General features: G+C 39.9%; 1 protein-coding gene across 2 annotated transcripts in view; it reads left to right on the top strand.

The window, feature by feature from the left end:
• Positions 1-3,441: 3,441 nt before the first annotated feature.
• zgc:194627 (uncharacterized protein LOC799208 homolog) overlaps positions 3,442-20,909 on the top strand; it is a 47,046-nt gene continuing 29,578 nt past the window's right edge. Inside the window, exons 1-2 of one of the 2 annotated variants that reach the window (XM_052590809.1) lie at positions 3,442-3,517; positions 4,052-4,092. In XM_052590809.1, coding sequence (XP_052446769.1) covers positions 3,507-3,517; positions 4,052-4,092 — 52 coding nt within the window. In that variant the 5' untranslated portion in view covers positions 3,442-3,506. The remainder of the gene's footprint in view (positions 3,518-4,051; positions 4,093-20,909) is intronic. The other variant, XM_052590808.1, reaches the window with a different exon arrangement.

Below are 20,909 nucleotides of genomic sequence, written 5' to 3'. Positions count from 1 at the left end.
GGTTTCCCACGCTATAACAATATAATAATAACGTGTGTGTGTGTGTATACATATATTTGTGTATGTATACATATTTATGCGTTAAGTGGACAATTAATGTAAAACTTAAAATGTTTTTTTTTCTAGTTTCTCTGCATCAGGTAGTTGACTACATGTCGAAGATGTGTAACATGATTTGTTTTATTGGACTCCGCCTATGAAGAGGCGGTTACTTCAGCAGGGGTTCAGATAAAAAATCGGGGTTCAGATAAAAAATCGGCAGCTGGCAGCAGGAAGTGGCTGCCATTGACAGCCGGAAGGCAGTAACTTACAGTCGGAAGGCAGTAACTGGCAGCCGGATGGTAGGCGGGACCTGACATTCGGTGGGAGCCAATCAGTATCGACCAACGTGGGCGCAACCAATCAGATATAACTGCACCCAAACGCTTGAGTAATGGTGGCGATGATCAAATGGTAAGTTCAGAAATTGGTCATCAGAGTAATTAATGTTTTTTTGCGTTGTAAGTTTGATTTTAATTGTTATCTTGGTGAACAACAGTGTAACTTTGCCTACTTTGGTTTAATTGTTCAATGAAATCTAATTAGTGGTAGCAATTTTGTTTGTGTACCTTGTTAGGGGCCTACCATTAACTTCAAATAATTACGTTTGACGTACCATTAAATATTAACGTTTGTTAGCGTGTTAATAGTCTATTGAATAATATAAAAGAATGTTGTTTGACTGGAACAGATAAATGTGCAACACTAACCATATATTTTTGTATGTTTAGTCTTTCAGGAGATAGAAAGGAAAGGACCTCTACAGCCCTGAAAGACAGCGGAGACCAGGACAACTAGAGCCCCAGATACAGATCCCCTGTAAAGACCTTGTTTTTTTTCTCCATTTTGTCACCGGTGGAGTTTTGGTTCCTTGTCGCCTCTGGCTTGCTTCGTTGTGGTCACTTCATTTACAGTGATATCATTGACATGATTGCAAATGATTCCACAGATACTATTTAAACTGAACCGAGCTGAAGGATGACATCACTGAATTGAATGATAAACTGCCTTTTAAACTGACTACAAACTGAGTTTACTAATGTCCTTCTGCATTATTGACTGACACACTATTTTCCTATTTAATACTGTAAAGTTGCTTTGCTTTGATCTGTATTATTAAAAGCACTATATAAATAAACGATGCTTAACTTGACCATGTTGCAAGAGGAAAATGAGGAGAGATGCACATCCACCCTGGGTTTTACAGTGATTGGTGCAAGATGCTGGAGAAGTAACTCCGTATACCTCATCAGTTCTGATCTAAGAGTCTTGAAAATACCTCCGGATTGTTGTTAGTGATTCTGATTGATATTTTAGTCTGCTTGCTTACTGGATATATTTTATACTGTTTACATTGTAAAGCACTGACTTTGACAACTTACTAACCCAGTAACAAATTTAACAGCTACTTTATACTATATATATATATATATATATATATATATATATATATATATATATATATATATATATATATATATATATATAGTTGTTTCTTGAAATACTACAAATATAACCGCAAAATATGATTTTAAATAAAGGTCTCTGAGACTCCTCTCTTTTCAGTCATTTGTGTATATAGCCTATAATAAATATACAACATACACCCAGTAAGTTCCACTCTCGTATATAAATAAATCTAAATGTGTTTGTGTGCATTTATTTCACACAAACAATGATGCATGCATGCATAAACATTCAGCTGGAAATTAACGTTTAGCAAAAATATCTTATTTCTTTGTTTATATTTGATCAATATTTTAGATCAAATAATATACAATACTGACCTTTATACTTATTTAAAAAAAGTATTAAACATAATCATAAGTGTATATAACTATTTATTTGTCTCGTTGCCGCCGGCAGCCTCCTCCAATTTCCGGGTATTAGCGACAGCTGCCATCCGGTTTTATTGGCAGCCACTTCCTGCTGCCAGTGACAGCCACTTCCTGCTGACAGCTGCGGATTTTTCGCTGAACCCCCTCTCCTGCAAGCTTTAAACTCACTCTCGCAAGTACTTGACGGCTCTTGAAAGTGAACATTTATCGTTTTGTTTTGCTTAATTTTAATAAAGTTAGAAGACCCGGAGAAAGTCTGCAGTATTTTTATTGGCACACTCTATGGCATGGCACATTAGTTAAATATGTAACGTTAACGCTGTATAATAAACCGTTATATTTATATGTAAATATCTATAATAGTATCAAATGTTTTAATAGGTTATGACATTTGTTTGTGATGTTATATTTATGGTTCATTGGCCGCTGCTTATGCTGTGATTCTGTGGTCAGTTAATCAAGAAGAATTGAGAAACAGCCTATGAGGTAAGGTGTGTGAAATTTTAAACATCATCACTTCCTTGAACTCTGACCTATTGGCACCCATTCACTGTCGACAGTTGGAGATAGGAACTGTAGAGTCAGGTGTGGGACTTTTCCGGATTTGATATTTTCTCGATGACAGATCCCTGCTCTTGTGAATTTATTTAGTGTTAATTTCATTGTGCGAGTTGTCTCTTAATATCGCGTGGTTTACATGTCTCTGCTGATTGGGCAGGCATATTTGACACACCCACCAAACAAAACAAAAACGTGTCTCAAACCCTGTTGCACGCCGTTTCCAGGCAACAGAAACCGTAGCAAAACAAAATCAAATGTAGACAGAATCAGCCAATCTGTGTGGAGAAGGGCGGAGCACAGTAAACAATGCACTTTTGAAACAGGATATCGTTGACTGTTTTGCTTGTTTTTATTTGATTTTGGAAATGGATGGCAAAATATTTTTAATGAACTCTTATTGACTTGACATGCTCAGCATATTTTTGCCCTCATGATTTTCAGATGCCGTTTCATCTATCTACTGGTACTAATACATGGTAAAAAAAAAAAAAGATATATAATTATATAATACATTTATAATACATTTACTTGAATGAAAAGCACAACGAGTCAATTGATCAATGTCACAATGTTTTTCATTACAGACCTAAAATGTAGAAAAAATGCGATCTTAAATATTGAAGAGAAACAGATTTTCTACGGTATAATAATACAAAGTATAATAATAATAATGTGTGTGTGTGTGTATAAATAAAAAAAAAAAATTAAATTACGCATTGACGCTTTCATCCAAAGCGACTTACAGTACATTCAGGCTATCAATTTTTACCTATCAATAATAATTTTAATATAATATAACCTATATATATGTATGTATGTAAGTATACGTTTAGTAAACAATTACTGTAGAACTTAAAATGTTTTTTTTTTCTAGTTTCTCTGCATCAGGCAGTTGAAGGTACATGTCAAAGGTGTGTAATAACATGATTTGTATTATTGGACTCCGCCTATTAAGAGGCGGATACTTTCATTTTACCGCATCTTTCAAATGTGTCTCGTGCTTTAAAAATGAGATGCCCCTGTTGAATCTGTCAGACTCAGAAACCCTCACACACAGCAGACTACAACATGTACCCACGGTAAGACTTTATCCATTTAAACTTCACCTCGAGTTGAATATATTACTCTTTATTGTTCCTTTTTTATTAGTATTATTGTTGAGATTTGGAAGCGTTTTTAGGATTTTGACGTTCATGTGTCATTTAGACGATCTTTGAATCGCAGTTTGGTAGAATTCTAGATTTATTTGCAAAAGAAAAACCTCCAATGTTTTTAAATAGCCTGTTTAATAGCTAGTTAATAATGAAAACTGCATGACGCGAGATGTTTGAACGAAATTGCAAAAAGAAAGAAAAAAAGACGTGCATAGAAAGTTTCACGTCCTTGGTCGTTCTTTCGATTGAAGTATAGAGCTGTCAGATTGTATTATTTATTTAAGTAGATGGCACGTGTGGCACATCCAAGCCTCTGCAAAGAGTTAAAGCTTTAGGGGAGGACAAAGCTGTGTTTCAGGCGTCAAAACCGTTAAAGTTTACTGTAGTGATTGGTTTTGTGTGAAAATTTGAAGTTGAAAAAATCTGTATGTCAATAAAATTTTTCTTCCTGGTTTACAGGTTCTGTTTCATCTTTGTTCTGCCACTGTTAACAGATGCAGGTAAGAACGGAGCTCAGTCTGTAAACTGCCTGGGGTTTAGATTTGAGGACACTAGTGGAAATTATTTTACATTGCATTTTTATATTACTTTTTTTTTTTTTTTTTACAATACAAACTATAAACAAAACACAGTTTATTTATTTTCTTTTCCTGCATTTACACCAGCACTCATTTGCAATGAGCATCTGACTCTGTACAATGTCACATCATTACACTCTAAAAAACGCTGGGTTGTTTTTTCAACCCAACTGCTGGGTTGAGGCCGTTGGATAGGACTTTGGGATGTTTTAACCCAAGTTTGGGTTGAAAATAACTATCTTTTTTAACCCAGCGGGGGGTGGGTTGAGGACGCGGACGTGAAGGAGAGCACGCACGTCACGTCAAAATCGTACGTCTCTCCAGTGCGAGCAGCCGCCATTTTCTCAGCGTGATAGAAGCGAGAAGCGAGTGAAAGACTATGGTAAGTAACGTTAAATATTCAAAATGTAAAGTTATCTTTTATTGTTTACCCGGTTGTATGAAAGGCGGAAGGTTTTATGAAAGGCGGAAACAAAGGAGCTTAACGTTATATCTAACGTTATATAAAAAAAAAACGGACGCGGTTTTCGCCTCGGACACGGAGGTCTTAACTGCCTCATGTAACGTTACTGAACGGAGGATGTACTTTTAATATAACGTCTGTGAATGTATTTTGTCATATTTACATAAGATTTTACATTATCTGTTCTCTTTGAGGCGTTAACAGACGGTTATGGTCACGGTTACGCTCATGTGAATTTGTCTTTTTTTTCGCGGTTAAACTGAATGTATGTTTGTCTCCTAAAGGAAACGGCATTGTGTAGTAAAGACTAGCATAATTATTTTGAGGCTGTTGAAGTGGTAACTGTTAAAAGTATGTTTTACATGTAATGTTTCAGACTTGTCCAGCTCCTGTCTTCATTGTCCTCGCGCTGAGAGTTAAAGACACAGAAGCTGTTTGTGTGAGGAGTCTCAGACCTGTGTGAGGATGAGGAGGAGGTGTTCTTCTGAAGAGAGGGACAGACGGTTTAAAGAGAGTAAACTTCAGAATAACATCAAGTTATCTTTATTTTTACTAAGACTAAAATAATGTGTGTGTTTTTTTTAGATGTTGAAATCCAGAGACAAGATAACTTCATTCTTTTGAGACTGATGTAAGTTAAATTATTATTACTTTTTTTTTTTTTTTTAGAAAATGTATGTTTCTGTTGTGTCCTGCCTGTTAACTTCACATTTTGATGCAAAAACAGTGTGATTTTATATATGTATGTATATGTTAATATTTTATTGAAACCATTGATGCCCCTCTTTGCAGAACTCAAACTAACTGGAGTTAAGGACACACAAGTCTGCTTGTGTGAGGAGGTGGTTTTCTCAGCTTCTTTTGAAGAGAGGGAAAGATCGTTTAAGGCAAGTAAACTTCATAATTTCATTTTATCAGTTGTTGTTTTTTTACTAAGAGTAAAATAATGTTTGTTTTTTGTTTTTGTAGATGTTAAAAGCAAGAGACATGGGAGATCATCATTCCCTTGAGATTTTATGTAAGTTATTTTTAGAAAATACATTTTTCTGTTGTCTCCTGCCAGTTTACTTCACATTTTGATGCAACAACAGTGTGATTACGTGCTCATTTCATTAAGACCATTGATGTCTGTGTTTTTTATTGCAGAAATCAAACCAAGTTTGGAGTTGTCTTGTCTGATTTGGAGAGTCATTATTCTTGGTCTTCGCTCTTAGAGGTAAAGTTCACACAAAAAAATAATTTACTTGCCCTCATGTCATTCCAAACCTATAAGACTTTTGTCTGTCTTTACAACATAAATTAATATATTTTTAGTTTTCTCATAATATTTGTTAATCCATTTATAGTTTAGATAATCAGTATTTTCAAGCTTCATAAATATAGAGTTATTGTAGAAGTAAATTCTGATATTTATATATGAATACATCTTAAATTATATGATAGCAAACATGTATGTTCAAAATAAAATACTGGTCTCCCAGACCAGCAATGGGGGACACAAAAAGATAAAATTAAATATATTCATACGTTTTCCAAAAAAATTGCAGATTTTGTATGAGTCTGGAAAAACATGAGGAGAGTAAATTATGAACATTTTAATTATTTGGTGAACCAATTGTTTCGAGAGCAGCCCTCCATGTACATGAACATTTGTGAGGTATGTGAATGTCATGTCTGTTTTAATGTTTCAGTAAAGAAGCTTTCTGAAAGCAATATTTATTCAAACAATATCGCATGTCCTCACACTAGTGCTGCCATTATAGACTTCATGAGAGCTGTGATAGACAGACATTAAACAACCGCACAAAGTGTTGAAACTTTAACACGGATTATTTACCTATCCTTACGGATGTGAATACACCTCTACCTGAAAATGGATAGTTTAATTAAATGTTTAATTTTTTCAAATTTGTTTCTCTTAGGCCACTGATGAAGAACAGGCGGTGACTGGGATGAATGCTGGTCAGAGAGGAGAATCTTCTTTCCCCTAAACTGATGCAGCGGTGGTTTTAAAGGAGGACGCTGCCCTGGATGATGTAGATGATGTCAGATGTTGTGCTGATGGGGTTTCTTCATGATTACATCAGTTATGCTAAAGAGATCATGAAAATTGACCGTGATGCATGATCTGTATTAATGGACTATGAAACAAACTGTAAGTGTATAATTTGTTAAAAAAAAAAAAGTTAAATGCTTTTTCTGTGTTTAGTAGAAAAGTTTACACTCTGTCATTCATAGACCTGCTAACATTCTTTCACACACACACACACACACACACACACACACACACACACACATGCATCTGTTAAAGGTTATAATATCAAAGTTAATGTTGTGATTTATTTGTGTACTGTCATGCCAGAATAGTTGGAAAAAAAACTAACTAATTGTAAATTTATTGTGTTTTCGTATATTTTTCTACAATATATACAATTGAACAAAGTCCAATTTGATCTTAAGTTATATTCATCAAATGTTCAATGCTATGTTTATGAACTCTGTAGCTGTTAATGCCATCCTTTTCTGCATTTCTTCTAACATGTTACTTTTTGACTTTTCTCTTGTTTTTAATAAATATTTTCCTTTTGGTAATTATTATTTGTGTGTAAAAGTTATATTTAAAATGACCAACATTTGTAGGTTTAATGCCTAGCTCAATTTGGGTGAATTTTAACGTAGAAATGCATTGTTTCCCCACATGGCTGCACTCTGCGAGTTTATTTTCTGCCAGCAGGAGGCGCTAAGAGCGGGAGGTAGGTTTCTCCGGTAACGGCTGCAGAGCGGTGCTGAGCTCACAAACGCTGCCTTATCAAGCACATGCGAAATGATATCGAACATTTTCTAAATACAGTAGTTTTCCTTCTGAAATACAGTGATAAAAAAAACACCCGCTCTGTTTTTTTAAACCCTGCAATATAGTCATTTTAAACCATAAAAAAGGCAACCCAGCAGGCTGGGTTAAATATGATAACCCAACTGGTTGGGTTAAAACAACCCAGCGCTGGGTTCGTCCCTTTTTGACCCAGCGCTGGGTTGTCAAAATAACCCAAATTGGGTTGTTTTCAACCCAGCAGTTTTTAGAGTGTAATGCCACTCATTTATTATTAAATCCAGAAAAAGTAATATTAATAATAATTAGGGATGGGCATTTTGGGAAATTTCTCATTTCAATCATCGATAGGTTTCAAAAACGATTAATCGATTAATCGGGGGTGGGGCTTAATGCGGGGGGCCGGGGCATGGTCATAATGTATATAATGAAAAAATCTGAAGATTGTTATGAAAATGAAAAAATAAAAATAAAAATCTGACATGAAAATCTGTCTATGAACACATGATAAGGACAGGTTAGATTATGATTATGATCAAGCAATGTTATTAATAAACGAGCAAGAAATATCTGCCTGAGGTGAAGAGTTTACCAATAAACGGAAGCTAATTCTATGACACATCCTATGATAAATCAGATAACTGAGATACATATCAGACGTAACATTACAACTTGTATCAGCACAATATAATGCTAAGTTATGCATTGGACAGAGAGAGCGAACGTTCGAATCGGGTGGCGTGAGAGAGAGAGAGCGCGAGCTCCCGCTGATGCGTTTTCATGATAGCGCGCTGAAAGATGGGCAAGGACAGATTTTACTATTGATTCCTATAAAGTTCTCATTATAAATGTATGGGAGATTTGTGTATTTAGTGTAATAGGTGTCATTAAGTTTTATTTTCCATGAACCACCTGCGCGTTTTTGAAGCCAAATGAATTGAATTATGCCCACAAATATGACGAAAAAAAAGCTCGGCTGCATTATTATAACATCAATAATAAAATAATAATAATAATAGAAAAATAAAACATTTAAGAGCAATATCATTACCGTGCATTGCTTATGTGAGCATGAAACGAATTTCAGCATAATTGTTCATGTTAATTAATCAGATGTAGAATAACTCTTGCAACTTTTATCTGAAAAAAAAAATCGCCGATGCAGATGTGAATTTGACCGAAAGTGTAACTCGGATTGCGCTTTACAAACACGAAAGTACAATAAATTCAAATTAGTGTCACTATCGTTATTTTTTTTATGTATTCTAATATTTAATTAATATTTTGGATTCAATTTGCACATTCTGATCAACCAAAATATTATTTAACAGCATGGAAATCACTGATTATTGCTAAATAATTGAATAAGATTTAAAATATAGATAAAAACTATGACAAACAAATAATTTTTGATTTCTACATCTCTACGGATATGTTTAATGTAATTAGGCTACAAATATATCCAGTGCATTTTTATTTTATAAAGACCATTTCATTATTTGATTTAAAAAATTAACACACAAAGATACTTTTTCTTTTTTAGCTACTTTATTCAACTGCATTTTTTTTAACAAAACATTATCTTCCAGTATAACTTTAGCAGCATATTTTGATCCAGCAGTGAAACGTAGTTTTTAAAAGATAAAGAAAAAAGTTAACCAAGTTTAACCAAACAACTATGCCTATTATAAGGTATAAAACAGAGGCCAAATAGCCTATATAATTTAACTATGGCTAAAGCTCAAAACTGAAATAATAATATTATTAAAAAAAATGGATATTATATTTACCATGACCGCTGAAACATTAAAATATCTATTCAAAAAGAAAAGTCGGTCTACGTGCTCAGATGAGAGCAGAGTGCGCAGCCTGTTCACATTTATTGGAATAAATTCGCTCCGCTGGAACAGATGTTGCAGGAACAGACAGGTACCACTGGACAAGTAAACCTTCTCTGTCCCTGAAACTGATGGGCAGCAAATCTTTCGCCACCATTTCAGCGAATAGCTTTGTCGTCTTCTCGGTTCTGCCTGCGTTGCATTTAGGTCTTACAGCAGGTGATTCAATGGTCGTCTGAGTTGCCGCTCTCTTATCGCCAGTATTTTATGTACACATTTTAGATGATAGCGCATTGTATTTGTTGTAGATTTGTGTGAAAGCTTTGCGCTGCACCGCTTACCCTGAACTGTATTTTCATCGTTCTTCTCAAAGGGAAGCCAGCCATCACTACGTGACTTTGAGGCCATGATTATCTAGCCTGGTAATACCAGACTCTGCTACTTCACTTTGCTTCGTAGACAGAGTCTGGAATGGCATAATAGAGAAGTGTTTTCTCTTTCCCTAGGGGGCGCTTGTCTGGAGTTTAAAATCATTGGTTACCCGTCAGCCAATCAGATACGTTTAGTTATGACGTATGTTATGCACCTGTACAGCCGCATCGAAGCACAGACATCATGCATCGAACTCAAATCTATGATTGAACTTCCACTGTAAACCTGTTGTAAACACAATCCAGGATTCGGGGCTACCAAAAATAAGGCTGTAATACCCCGCCATTATATTTTGATCATTGTGCACGCCAAGCTGTGCAGCACACAGACCAAGTTTTTCTGCCTCCTTGACCTGATCCTCCATGAGTGCAACCAAGGGGGACACAATTACAACTATAGCCTCGCCGGCCTTTGGCCTCCCCAGTTTCTTGCTAACTAACGGTAACAATTGATAAATTAAACTTAATATAGTCGGGAGTAGGGCCACAACATCACCTCCATTTAAAATGTTTATCAAACACTCTTCTTGTTCTGGCTTCAGTTTGAAAAAGAGTTGAATGTTCTCCATAACAGAGCGAATTGCATCCCGTGTCTCATTTCCCATTTCCGCGGTCATTTCGGTTTTCGATTTCTCTAACCTACAATGTAAAACTCGGCGCTTAGCATCTATGTCACGGCTCTCAGCCCGCCCTCTGTTTGTTGATTGGCCCGGCTGTTTCCAGACCGGTGGCAAACAGAAAGCTCTGAAGCTGTATCAGACTGAGTACAGAAGCGAAATGAAATTGAGCGGAAGTGGGTGGAGCCAAGATGTCGCTGTGAACGGACGGAACATTCGAGCTCTCAGCATCAAACTTAGTTAATGAGGATAAATTAGTCTTCTGAAAGATCTTTCATATTGAGCAAAACTGTGTAGTATTTTGGCATATCTTGTTACACAAATTCATTAAAACAAAATGCCTAAATCTGCACAAAAACGACCAAGTGCTGTTAGCAAAGTAGTGAACAGTGAAGGCAGGATGTCTATCACTGATCATGATTATGAAGATGGGATTGTACATGATCTGGAAAACGAGGAAGAATTTCCCCCACTTCGCTTAACACCCAGTAAGCCTCCGATCGCCAAGAAACCTACGATTTCCCAGTTTAGTGCAGACAACTTAAAGTCTGTTGAGATTGTTGCTAAATTGGCTCATCTCATCAATACAAGAAGCGATGCAATAGAAGAGATGGTTAAAGCTACACGAGGAGAAATTAAGGACTTGACGGAAAAGTTGGGCTCCATTGAAAGACGTGTAGAGATAAGTGAACAGTCTACTCTGACCTGCATGAATCGTGTGGCAGATATGGAGCGTTACAGCAGGAGATGGAACATGAAAGTGCACGGCATCCCGGAAGCGGTGAAGGAGAATGTTCGCGAGGAGGTGATTCGTATTTGTCAAGAAGAGTTACTGCAAGAAAGAGAGCAGTTGCCAGCTGCGATTGATGTAGTGCACCGGTTGGGATCCAAGCGTTTGAATGATTCCAGGCCTCGAGTCATCATTCGCTTCATTGTGAGAAGATACAGGGAAGCACTGTGGAAAGCTGCCAAAAACAGCCCGTTTCTTCGAGATCATGGCTTGCGTTTCACCAAAGATTTAACGAAGGAAGACAGAGATTCCAGGCAGAAACTATGGCCTATAATCAAAAAGGCTCGAGAAGAGGGTAAATCGGCATACTTTGTTGGAGGCCGGGGCTTTATTGACAGCGTGGAGTTGTAAAAGAAACACAAGTATGCTGTTGTACACTTAAAAATCTGGGTTTGTCATTTCATTTTACCAACAGAAACTGTACTTTTGCTGCTTCAAGGGGGAAAAATGCTTTTTGAAGGGCTATTATTCCGTTATCCTGGTTAATGTGTATATGTGTGTATATATATGTATGCATATACAGTGGGGCTCGAAAGTTTGGGCACCCCTTGCAGAATCTGTGAAAATATGAGTAATTTTCAAAAAATAAGAGAGATCATACTAAATGCATGTTATTTTTTATTTAGTACTGTCCTGAGTAAGATAGTGTACATAAAAGATATTAACATTTAGTCCACAAGACAAAAAAATTGCTGAAATTATTAAAATAACCCCACTCAAAAGTTTGGGAACCCTTGGTTCTTAATACTGTGTTCTGTTACCTGATGATCCTCGACTGTCTTTCTGTTTTGTGGTGGTTGTGCATGAGTCCCTTGTTTGTTCTGAACAGTTAAACTGAGCAGCGTTCTTCAGAAAAATCTTTAAGGTCCTGCAGATTCTTCAGTTTTCCAGTATCTTTGCATATTTGAACCCTTTCCAGCAGTGACTTTATGATTTTGAGATGCATCTTATCACACTGAGGACATTTGAGGGACTCAAACACAACTATTAAAAAAGGTTTAAACATTCACTGATGCTCCAGAAGGAAACAAGATGCATTAAGAGCTGGGGGGTTGAAAACTTTATTAGCATACGGTGCCCGATGCTGTTCCGGAGGTCGAGGCGATGCCTGATGATGTTCCGGAGGCCGAGGTAGTGCCCGATGCCGAGGCGGTGCCCGAGGCTGTTCCAGAGGTCGAGGCGGTTCTCGAGACTGTTCCAGAGGCCGAGGTGGTACCCGATGCCGAGGCAGTGCCCGAGGCCGAGGCGGTGCCCGATGCTGATCCACAGGCCGAGGTGGTGGCCGATGCCGATGCAGTGCCCGATGCCGTGACCAAGGTGGCGCCCGAGGTCGTTCCCGATACGGTACCCGATGCTGTTCTGGAGGTCGAGGCGATGCCCGATGATGTTCCGGAGGCCGAGGTAGTGCCCGATGCCGAGGCGTTGCCCGAGGCTGATCCAGAGGCCGAGACGGTGCCCGAGGCTGATCCAGAGGCCGAGGCGGTGCCCGAGGCTGATCCAGAGGCCAAGGCGGTGCCCGTGGCCAATCCAGAGGCCGAGGCGGTGCCCAAGGCCGTTCCGGAGGCCGAGGCCGAGGCGGTGCCCGAGGCCATTCCCGATGCGGTGCCCGAGGCCGTTCCAGAGGCAGTGCCCGAAGCCGAGGCGCCTCAGGTTTCCACAGACAGTGCTGAGTCGAGTCATGTTCCCGTGAACTCTCCGGAGTCGAGTCAGGTTCCGGTGGACTCTCCGGAGTCGAGTCAGGTTCCGGTGGACTCTCCGGAGTCAAGGCTAGTCACCGCTGACCCTCCGGAGTCAAGGCTAGTCACCGCTGACCCTCCAGAGTCAGGTCAATTCACCTATCTGCTGGAGTCCAGTAAAGACACCAGGGGATTACCGGAGTTTCGTAGTCCCATTGGTCCGGCCGCACAGAGGTCAGCTCCGCCTTGGGGAGCTCTCGTCCTGACCACATGGCTGTGGTGGTCTTCTGCTTTCACCTGGGGGGGCCCTCGCTCCGACCACCTTCCGCTACGCCCTGGTGGACGCCTGCCTCGACCACAAAGATGTGGTGGTCTTCCGCTCTGCCCTGGGGGGCTTCCGCCCTGACCAGACAGTTGTGGTGGTCTTCCGCTCCGCCCTGGAGGGCTCTGGCTTCGATCACATGGCTGTGGTGGTCTTCCGCTCCGCCCTGGTGGACTCCGGCCTTGACCACAAAGACGTGGTGGTCATCCGCTCTGCCCTGGGGTACTCTGGCGGCGACCACGAGGACGTGGTGGTCTTCTGCTCCGCCCTGGGGGGCTTCCGCCCTGACCACACTGTTGTGGTGGTCCTCCGCTCCGCCCTGGAGGGCTCTGGTTTCGACCACATGGCTGTGGTGGTCTTCTGCTCCGCCCTGGTGGACGCCACTTTATGTCCTTCATGGACTTCGGTTTTGTGTTTTTGGTTTTTTTATGTGTCTGCCTGTTCCCCTCAGTTAGTCTGGCCCTCCGTCCCTACCCCTGAACCTCCTCCGGTCCTCCTCCCTCCTGGTCTCCCTGTTTTATGTTTACATGTCTGGTGTTTGTTCCCCATGTTTTTCTTTTCTGGCCCTCCGTCTCTCACCCTGATCCTCCACCTGTCCGCCTCCCTCCTGGTCTCTGTGTTGTGTCTTGTCATGGAGCGTCTGGGAGCCGCTCCGTAGAGGGGGGGTACTGTCAAAGTGTCTGGGTTGTGTTCCCTGGGGTTCCACTAGATGTCCTCCTTTCTCACGTTGTCTGTCACCAGATCACTTCCTGTTCCCTTATTTGGTCACCTTCCTCCTTGTTGTGTAATTGATTGTTCCCCACCTGTCTCCTGTTCCCTCATTATCCCTCTGTGTATTTATACCCTGTCTGTCTTAGTCTGTGTTACAGAGTCCTTGTTTAATGTTTGATAGTTTATTCATGTCCGTCACTTCCTGCCTTGCCTTCGTGTCTTGTTTATGTTGGTTTTGGATATTCTGGTTTTGACCCTGCCTGGCTTGTTTACCCCTTTGGATTATCCCTAAATAAACAACTTACCTGCAATTGGTTCCCTCTCTGTGTTTTCCATAACACCTGCCGTGACACATACCTCTTTTTGTTAGTAAGTCAGCTTCTTTCCTCTCATATTATATCAAGCCCACTGAGAGGCATTACCATTATTGATAGAGAGATAAAAATTACACAATTAGCCGATGACACTACTCTCTTTAATCAAAATGAGAATCAGATATCTGTGGCAACTGATCTAATTGGCGAATTTTCAAGAGCATCTGGGGTATTGTAAGGAGGATTTAGGCCGTGTAGATTCCATAAGCGGGTCTTTATTAAATGGTCTGCTGAAAAAATCCAAATGGTAATCACAACTCGTAGTCAGGTCACAGGCTTTGGTCAAAATACAGGCAAAACAGTCCAATGGCAAACAAATCCAAAACAGTAATCCAAAAACGTGAGTCAAAAAGGCAAAAGCAATGGTCATAAAAATAATCAGCAAAGGAGACATGAAAAAAGCTTAGTAAGGCAGAGAACTGGCAATACTTCGCAATGTGGCATAGCAAACACATGGCTTAAATACAAGGTGACAGGAAATGACAAGACAGGAACTGATGTGGCAGGAACAGGAAGTGGCAGAGTTCAGAATTCAGGTGAAGGCTCCCTCTGGTGGACGGGAGCCTGATCAAACGTTACAGATTCCCTCCCCCTAGGAACACCTCCAGGTGTTCTTTTTCTAGGACGACCCCTGGGTCTGGGTGCTGGGCGATCTGGATGTGCTTGGTGAAAGTCTCTGATAAGTGATTAATCCAAAATGTACTTAGTTGCTACCCACGATCTCTCCTCCACGCCATAACCCTCCCAATCTATGAGGTATTCCATCTGACCCCTCCTCCTGCGAGAATCTAGGATCTCCCGAACTAGGTAGGCAGGAGCTCCCTCGATCTCGAGCGGTGGAGGAGGTTCTTCGTCAGTGGCATCGGGGCTCGATGAAACATGGGCCGGTTTCAGGAGTGACACATGAAAGGAAGGAGAGATGCGGTAATTAGCAGGTAGCTCTAAACGGTACGTGACAGGATTAACTTGATGTATAATCTTAAAAGGGCCAACGTACCTGGGACTTAATTTTCTGCATGGTAGTTTCAGGCGTAGGTCATGGGTGGAAAGCCATACCAATTTACCTGGCTGAAACTCAGGATGAGGACGTCTGCGTCGATCAGCTTGGATCTTTTGAGAACGAATAGCCCGTTGGAGGCGGACATGAGCATTGTCCCAGACCTGTTCACTTCTTCTGATCCAGTCATCCACAGCAGGCACCTCCGATGGCTCTCCAGACCAGGGGAATAGAGGAGGCTGATATCCTAGGACACACTGGAAGGGGGTAAGACCAGTTGAAGAGTGTGTGAGAGAATTTTGAGTGTACTCTGCCCATGGGAGGAATATGCTCCATTGTTCCTTTTCCTGGCTACAGTATGATCTCAAGTATCTACCAATTTCCTGATTAAGGCGCTCTACTTGTCCATTTGCTTGAGGATGATATCCAGAAGTGAGACTGACATTGATGTTTAAACTTCTGCAAAAGGCTTTCCAAACATGTGATGTGAATTGCGGCCCTCGGTCAGTAACAATATCATCAGGTAATCCATAAATCCTAAATACTTGATTGAACAAAACTTGTGCAGTTTCCATAGCAGTGGGTATACCTTTCAATGGAATGAGACGACAAGACTTAGAGAAACGGTCGATGGAGACCATGATGGTTGTGTACCCTTGTGAGTTAGGCAGATCAGTGACAAAGTCAATGGACAGGTGTGACCAAGGTCGCTGGGGAATTGGAAGTGGTTCTAACAATCCTGCAGGCAATTGCCGAGGTGTTCGTGACTGAGCACAGATTGGACAAGCACTTACATAGCTACTGACATCTGCAGATAATGTGTGCCACCAAAAGGAATTTCGAACTAAAGCAGTGGTGCGATTAATTCCAGGATGTCCAGAAGCAAGAGAAGTGTGAACCCATTGGATGATTCTGTTGCGAAGACTGGATGGAACAAAATTTTTCCCAACTGGACATTCTGGAGGGGATGGCTCTTCATGTTGTTCACGTTGAATTTCCTCCATAATATCCCAATGAATGGGTGCCATGATGATGGAGGGTGGTAGAATAGTTTCAGGACTCATCTGTGAATCGGCAGAATCGTGGATACGTGACAATGCATCTGCCTTACTATTTTTGCTCCCTGACCGGTATGTAACTGCAAAATTGAATCGAGTGAAGAAGAGTGCCCATCTTGCTTGGCGGGGATTCAAACGCTTGGCATCCTTGATATACTGTAGGTTTTTGTGGTCTGTAATGACTTGAAAAGGATGAAGAGCACCTTCAAGCCAATGTCTCCATTCTTCAAGAGCAGCCTTGATGGATAGCAATTCCTTGTTACCAATGTCGTAATTGCTTTTTGCCAAAGTTAACTTTCGAGAGAAGAATGCACATGGATGTAATTTACCTGGTGTTCATGACGCTGAGAAAGAACAGCACCAATTCCACAGTCGGAGGCATCTACCTCTACGATGAAAGGAAGTGTAGGATCAGGATGCTTAAGAATTGGCGCTGTGGTGAAACTGGACTTGAGCCTATTGAATGCTGATGTAGCTGCCTCTGTCCATACTAGCTTCTTGGGTTTTCCTTTAACCCTCTGGAGTCTAAGGGTATTTTTGGGGCCTTGAGAAGTTTAGTCATGCCCTGACATTTGTGCTTTTTTCAGTTTCTTATAAATATCTAAATGGGTAAAGTCTTAGATCACTGTAATCAGCACAAACTGGGCTATAATAATATGTGGAATGCATGCATGTACATGATTGTATTTTTGAGAAAAAAAAAATGTTATGCATGGTTAGTGAAAAACTAAAAATGTTAAATCACTTGAATAAGGCCATAAAACACATACATAACATTGGTTCCCGGGACTGTTGAGAACTGGAGCTTGTAGCCTAGAGTTTTTCTTTCTAAATTATGTGAAAATCATCTTGTTTACTCACTCACAGAAAACAATATATTGATTTAAATTTTCTAAAACACTTTTTGTTGGTAAAAGTCATATGCGAGTAGGCGTCAACTATCATGAATATCATTGTGATTTACACCTGAGAAGACAAAGCCCTGCATAATGAGCCGCATAATGAGCCTCTCATTCAACTGTGCCACTGTGAGGGAGGACTTACAAGAAAGTATGTGAGAAGAAAATAAAAGTATATAATTTTATGTTTGTAGTTTATTAAGAATATATTTAATTATCCCACAACATAATTTAATATCCACTTGGGGGAGCAGTTAAACAGTTTATTAGGAACAATCAAAGCTGACTTTCAAACAGATTTTTTGGCATCCTTACTTCAGTCACACAATCCTTCAGAAATCCTTTTAACAATCTTATTTTCTACCAAATAAACCCCATTTATTATCATCATCATCATTATTGTTATTATTAATGTTGAAAAGAGCTGATAATATTTTTCAGTTTATTTTAGGGAGAATAAATCAAAAGAACTGCATTGTTTTTACATTTGTTAGAGTTATCTCTATTTGTCACATTTATATTATTTACATCAAGCTTTTGAATGGTATAGTATTGTATATTGTTATTGAAACTTCATAATGTTTCACTTGATTATACATTTAGTCAGGAATTATAGTTTGGAAAAACTATTAGGAAAAAGTCTAACTAGTAAAATGTTTACACTTTATGTGAAAACTAGTACAAATAAATAAAAAGAGACTTACTCATGTTTATGATCTCTGCTGAATAAAGTGCTTCATTCTTTTTTCTGAGGAAATCCATTTCTCAAATCCTCAACCACATCACATCTTTTTGGGGTGAATTATGTCTTATTCCTCTCATCGCGAAGCAAACAGTAAAATAAAATAAAAACTTGAAGAATAGTCTCGCTGCCTGTTCTTCTGTGTGGGCATATTCAAGCCGCGCGCATCAGTTTGAATCTGAATAGCGTGTTCAAGCGCGGGGGCGTGGTCACATTAAATATAATGAAGGGAAATATGAAAAACAGACATTGCGTTGTTTTCATATGGATTACTTTATCTCAGAATATTTGTTTTCGGCAGCACTTGTTTAGTTTAAAAGTAGACATGTCAAGCTTTCTATAGATATCTCTCTCATGTCTCTTCGTTGAGTATTCACGGAGTTACAGTTCATTTTAATGAAATGTTTGTACATGACGATCAGCGGAGACAAAGACTGTAGACAGCGCACCTTGTTTGTTATCTTTATTTTATAAGTGCACAAAGGTTTTTTGTTATGTCTGTATTCGATTGATGTATTGCTCTTATCTGTACGATTAAAACTGAGAGTGTAATTTAATTCTTTTCGGGGTTATCAGGAGAAAATGACTCAAAACGCATATATGCGTTAATCGACTCGAAAGGGTTAAGTAGTGATGTGACAGGTGCAGCTATTGTACTGAAGTCACGGATTAATCTACGGTAGAAGTTTGAAAAGCCTAGGAATCGTTGCAACTCCTTGACATTGTTGGGTTTGGGCCAGTCCAAGACAGCTTTTACTTTGGTATCATCTAAAAAGATGGGGTAAAAACCATCTTTACTCCTGCATGGCTAATATTGTATCCGAGGAATTTGGTTGATGTGACATGAAACTCACACTTTTCAGCCTTAACAAAAAGATCATTTTGGAGCAGACGTGATGAGACAGTTCTTACATGACTGATATGTTCCTCCATAGAGCATGAGTAGACCAGGATGTCGTCTATATAGACAATCACATACTGATACAAGAGATCTTTGAAGACTTCATTAACGAAGGACTGGAAAACTGAAGGTGCATTGGCCAATCCATAAAGGCATAACCAAATACTCGTAGTGCCCCCTACTGGTGAGGAAAGCTGTCTTCCATTCATCCCCCTCACGGATTCTGATGAGATTATAGGCCGATCTGAGGTCCAGTTTAGTGAAATAGCGAGCTTCTCGTAATTGTTCCAGAGAAGAAGGAATAAGAGGCAAGGGATGGTGATTCTTAACTGTGATTGCATTGAGTGCTCGATAGTCAATGCAAGGCCTTAAACCGCCATCTTTCTTGTCAACAAAAAAGAAGCCAGATACTGCAGGAGAAGTGGATGGTCTGATAAATCCATAAGATAAAGCTTCTTCAATGTATTCTTCCATGGTCTTGGTTTCAGGAATGGACAGTGGGTATATACGGCTCTTAGGCGGAGAGGTGTTAGGAAGGAGGTCAATGGCACAGTCCCAGGGGCGATGAGGTGGCAATTTGGTGGCCTTGTCTTTGCTAAATACCTCAGCTAGGTCAGCATACTCCTTGGGGATGTTATTTGGTAATGAAAAGGGGTTCTTGGCTAGATGGGTAGTGCAGACTGTAAGTTTGGTGGGCAGTTCAAGACAGTGAGCAAGACAATGAGGTGACCAGCTGACTAACTCCTTTTCCTTCCATGAAAACTGTGGGTCGTGGGTAGACAACCATGGATATCCTAAAATGACTTTGTTTCGTGGTGATGAAATTACATACAGAGTTATTTCTTCTGTGTGAAGCAGTCCAACTCGGAGTTTTATGGGGAGTGTTTGATGAGTGATATAACCGTTACCAATGGGACCATTATCAACGGCAGTAACAGCAATAGGTGGTTCACATTTGATTGTGGGAATGTTCAACTGCTTCACTAAATCTTGATGAATCACGTTTGCAGCTGCTCCAGAATCTATTAACGCTGAGAAATGGTGGTCTTGACTAGCAACTGACAAAATGATGGGAAGTGATAAGCATAAACTGATCTGTAAAGTATTGAACATGTGACTCACTTGATAACTTGAAGAGGGGTTGATAGCAGGTTTAACAGGACAGTTGGAACAGTGATGACCTGATCCACCACAGTAGAAGCAGAGCTGATTGAGTAATCTCCTTCTCCGTTCATCAGCTGGTAATTGAGTTCTTCCAATTTGCATGGGTTCCATAGGGCTAGATTGACTTGGTATTTGAGCAGTAGTAGGCAAATATGAAGCAATGTTAAACTTGAGATTGGGTTGTGTACGTAAGAAACTATCAATCTTTATAGCAAGGGTAAGAAACTGAGAGAAGTCTAGGGAGTCATCTTTGCATAGTAATCCTGCTTGAAGCTTAACAGACAGACTTGAACGAAAAAGGTGCTTCAAAGCAACATCATTAAAACCACTTTGTGCTGCAAGAGTGCGAAAATTGGATAGCATAATCAGAAGCAGGTCTGTTACCTTGACGTAACTGGGTCAGTTGAGTTGCTGCATCCATGCCTCCAGCAGGATATTGAAAGACATCACGAATTAGTTGGGTGAAGTAATTGTAAGATTGCTGGACATGTGTATCATGATCCCAAACAGCTGTAGCCCACTCTAAAGCCTTCCCGGTAAGCAAAGTCATGATAAAAGAGCACTTTGTATGGTCTTGGCGATATGTTTCAGGTTGGTTTGAAAAATAGATAGAACATTGACTTAGAAAACCAGTGCAGTTATCAGGAGAGCCATCAAATTTATCAGGTAAAGCAAATCTTACCGGGTCAGGTCTTGGGGCAGGAAGAGACTGAATGTACTGTGTTAAATGCTCGTTGCTGGCTTGCAGTGTCAGTAGCTGGTGTTGAAAACCATTCAGCAGATCCTTTTGATACTCAATGGTAGAAAGGAGTTGAGAGACATCCGCTGGATCCACGCCAGGCGAAGTATTCTGTAAGGAGGATTTAGGCCGTGTAGATTCCATAAGCGTGTCTTTATTAAATGGTCTGCTGAAAAAATCCAAATGG

This window comes from Carassius gibelio, chromosome B22 (assembly GCF_023724105.1).
Source record: "Carassius gibelio isolate Cgi1373 ecotype wild population from Czech Republic chromosome B22, carGib1.2-hapl.c, whole genome shotgun sequence".
Lineage (NCBI taxonomy): Eukaryota > Metazoa > Chordata > Actinopteri > Cypriniformes > Cyprinidae > Carassius > Carassius gibelio.
This window is presented reverse-complemented; position numbering and strand designations above follow the sequence as displayed.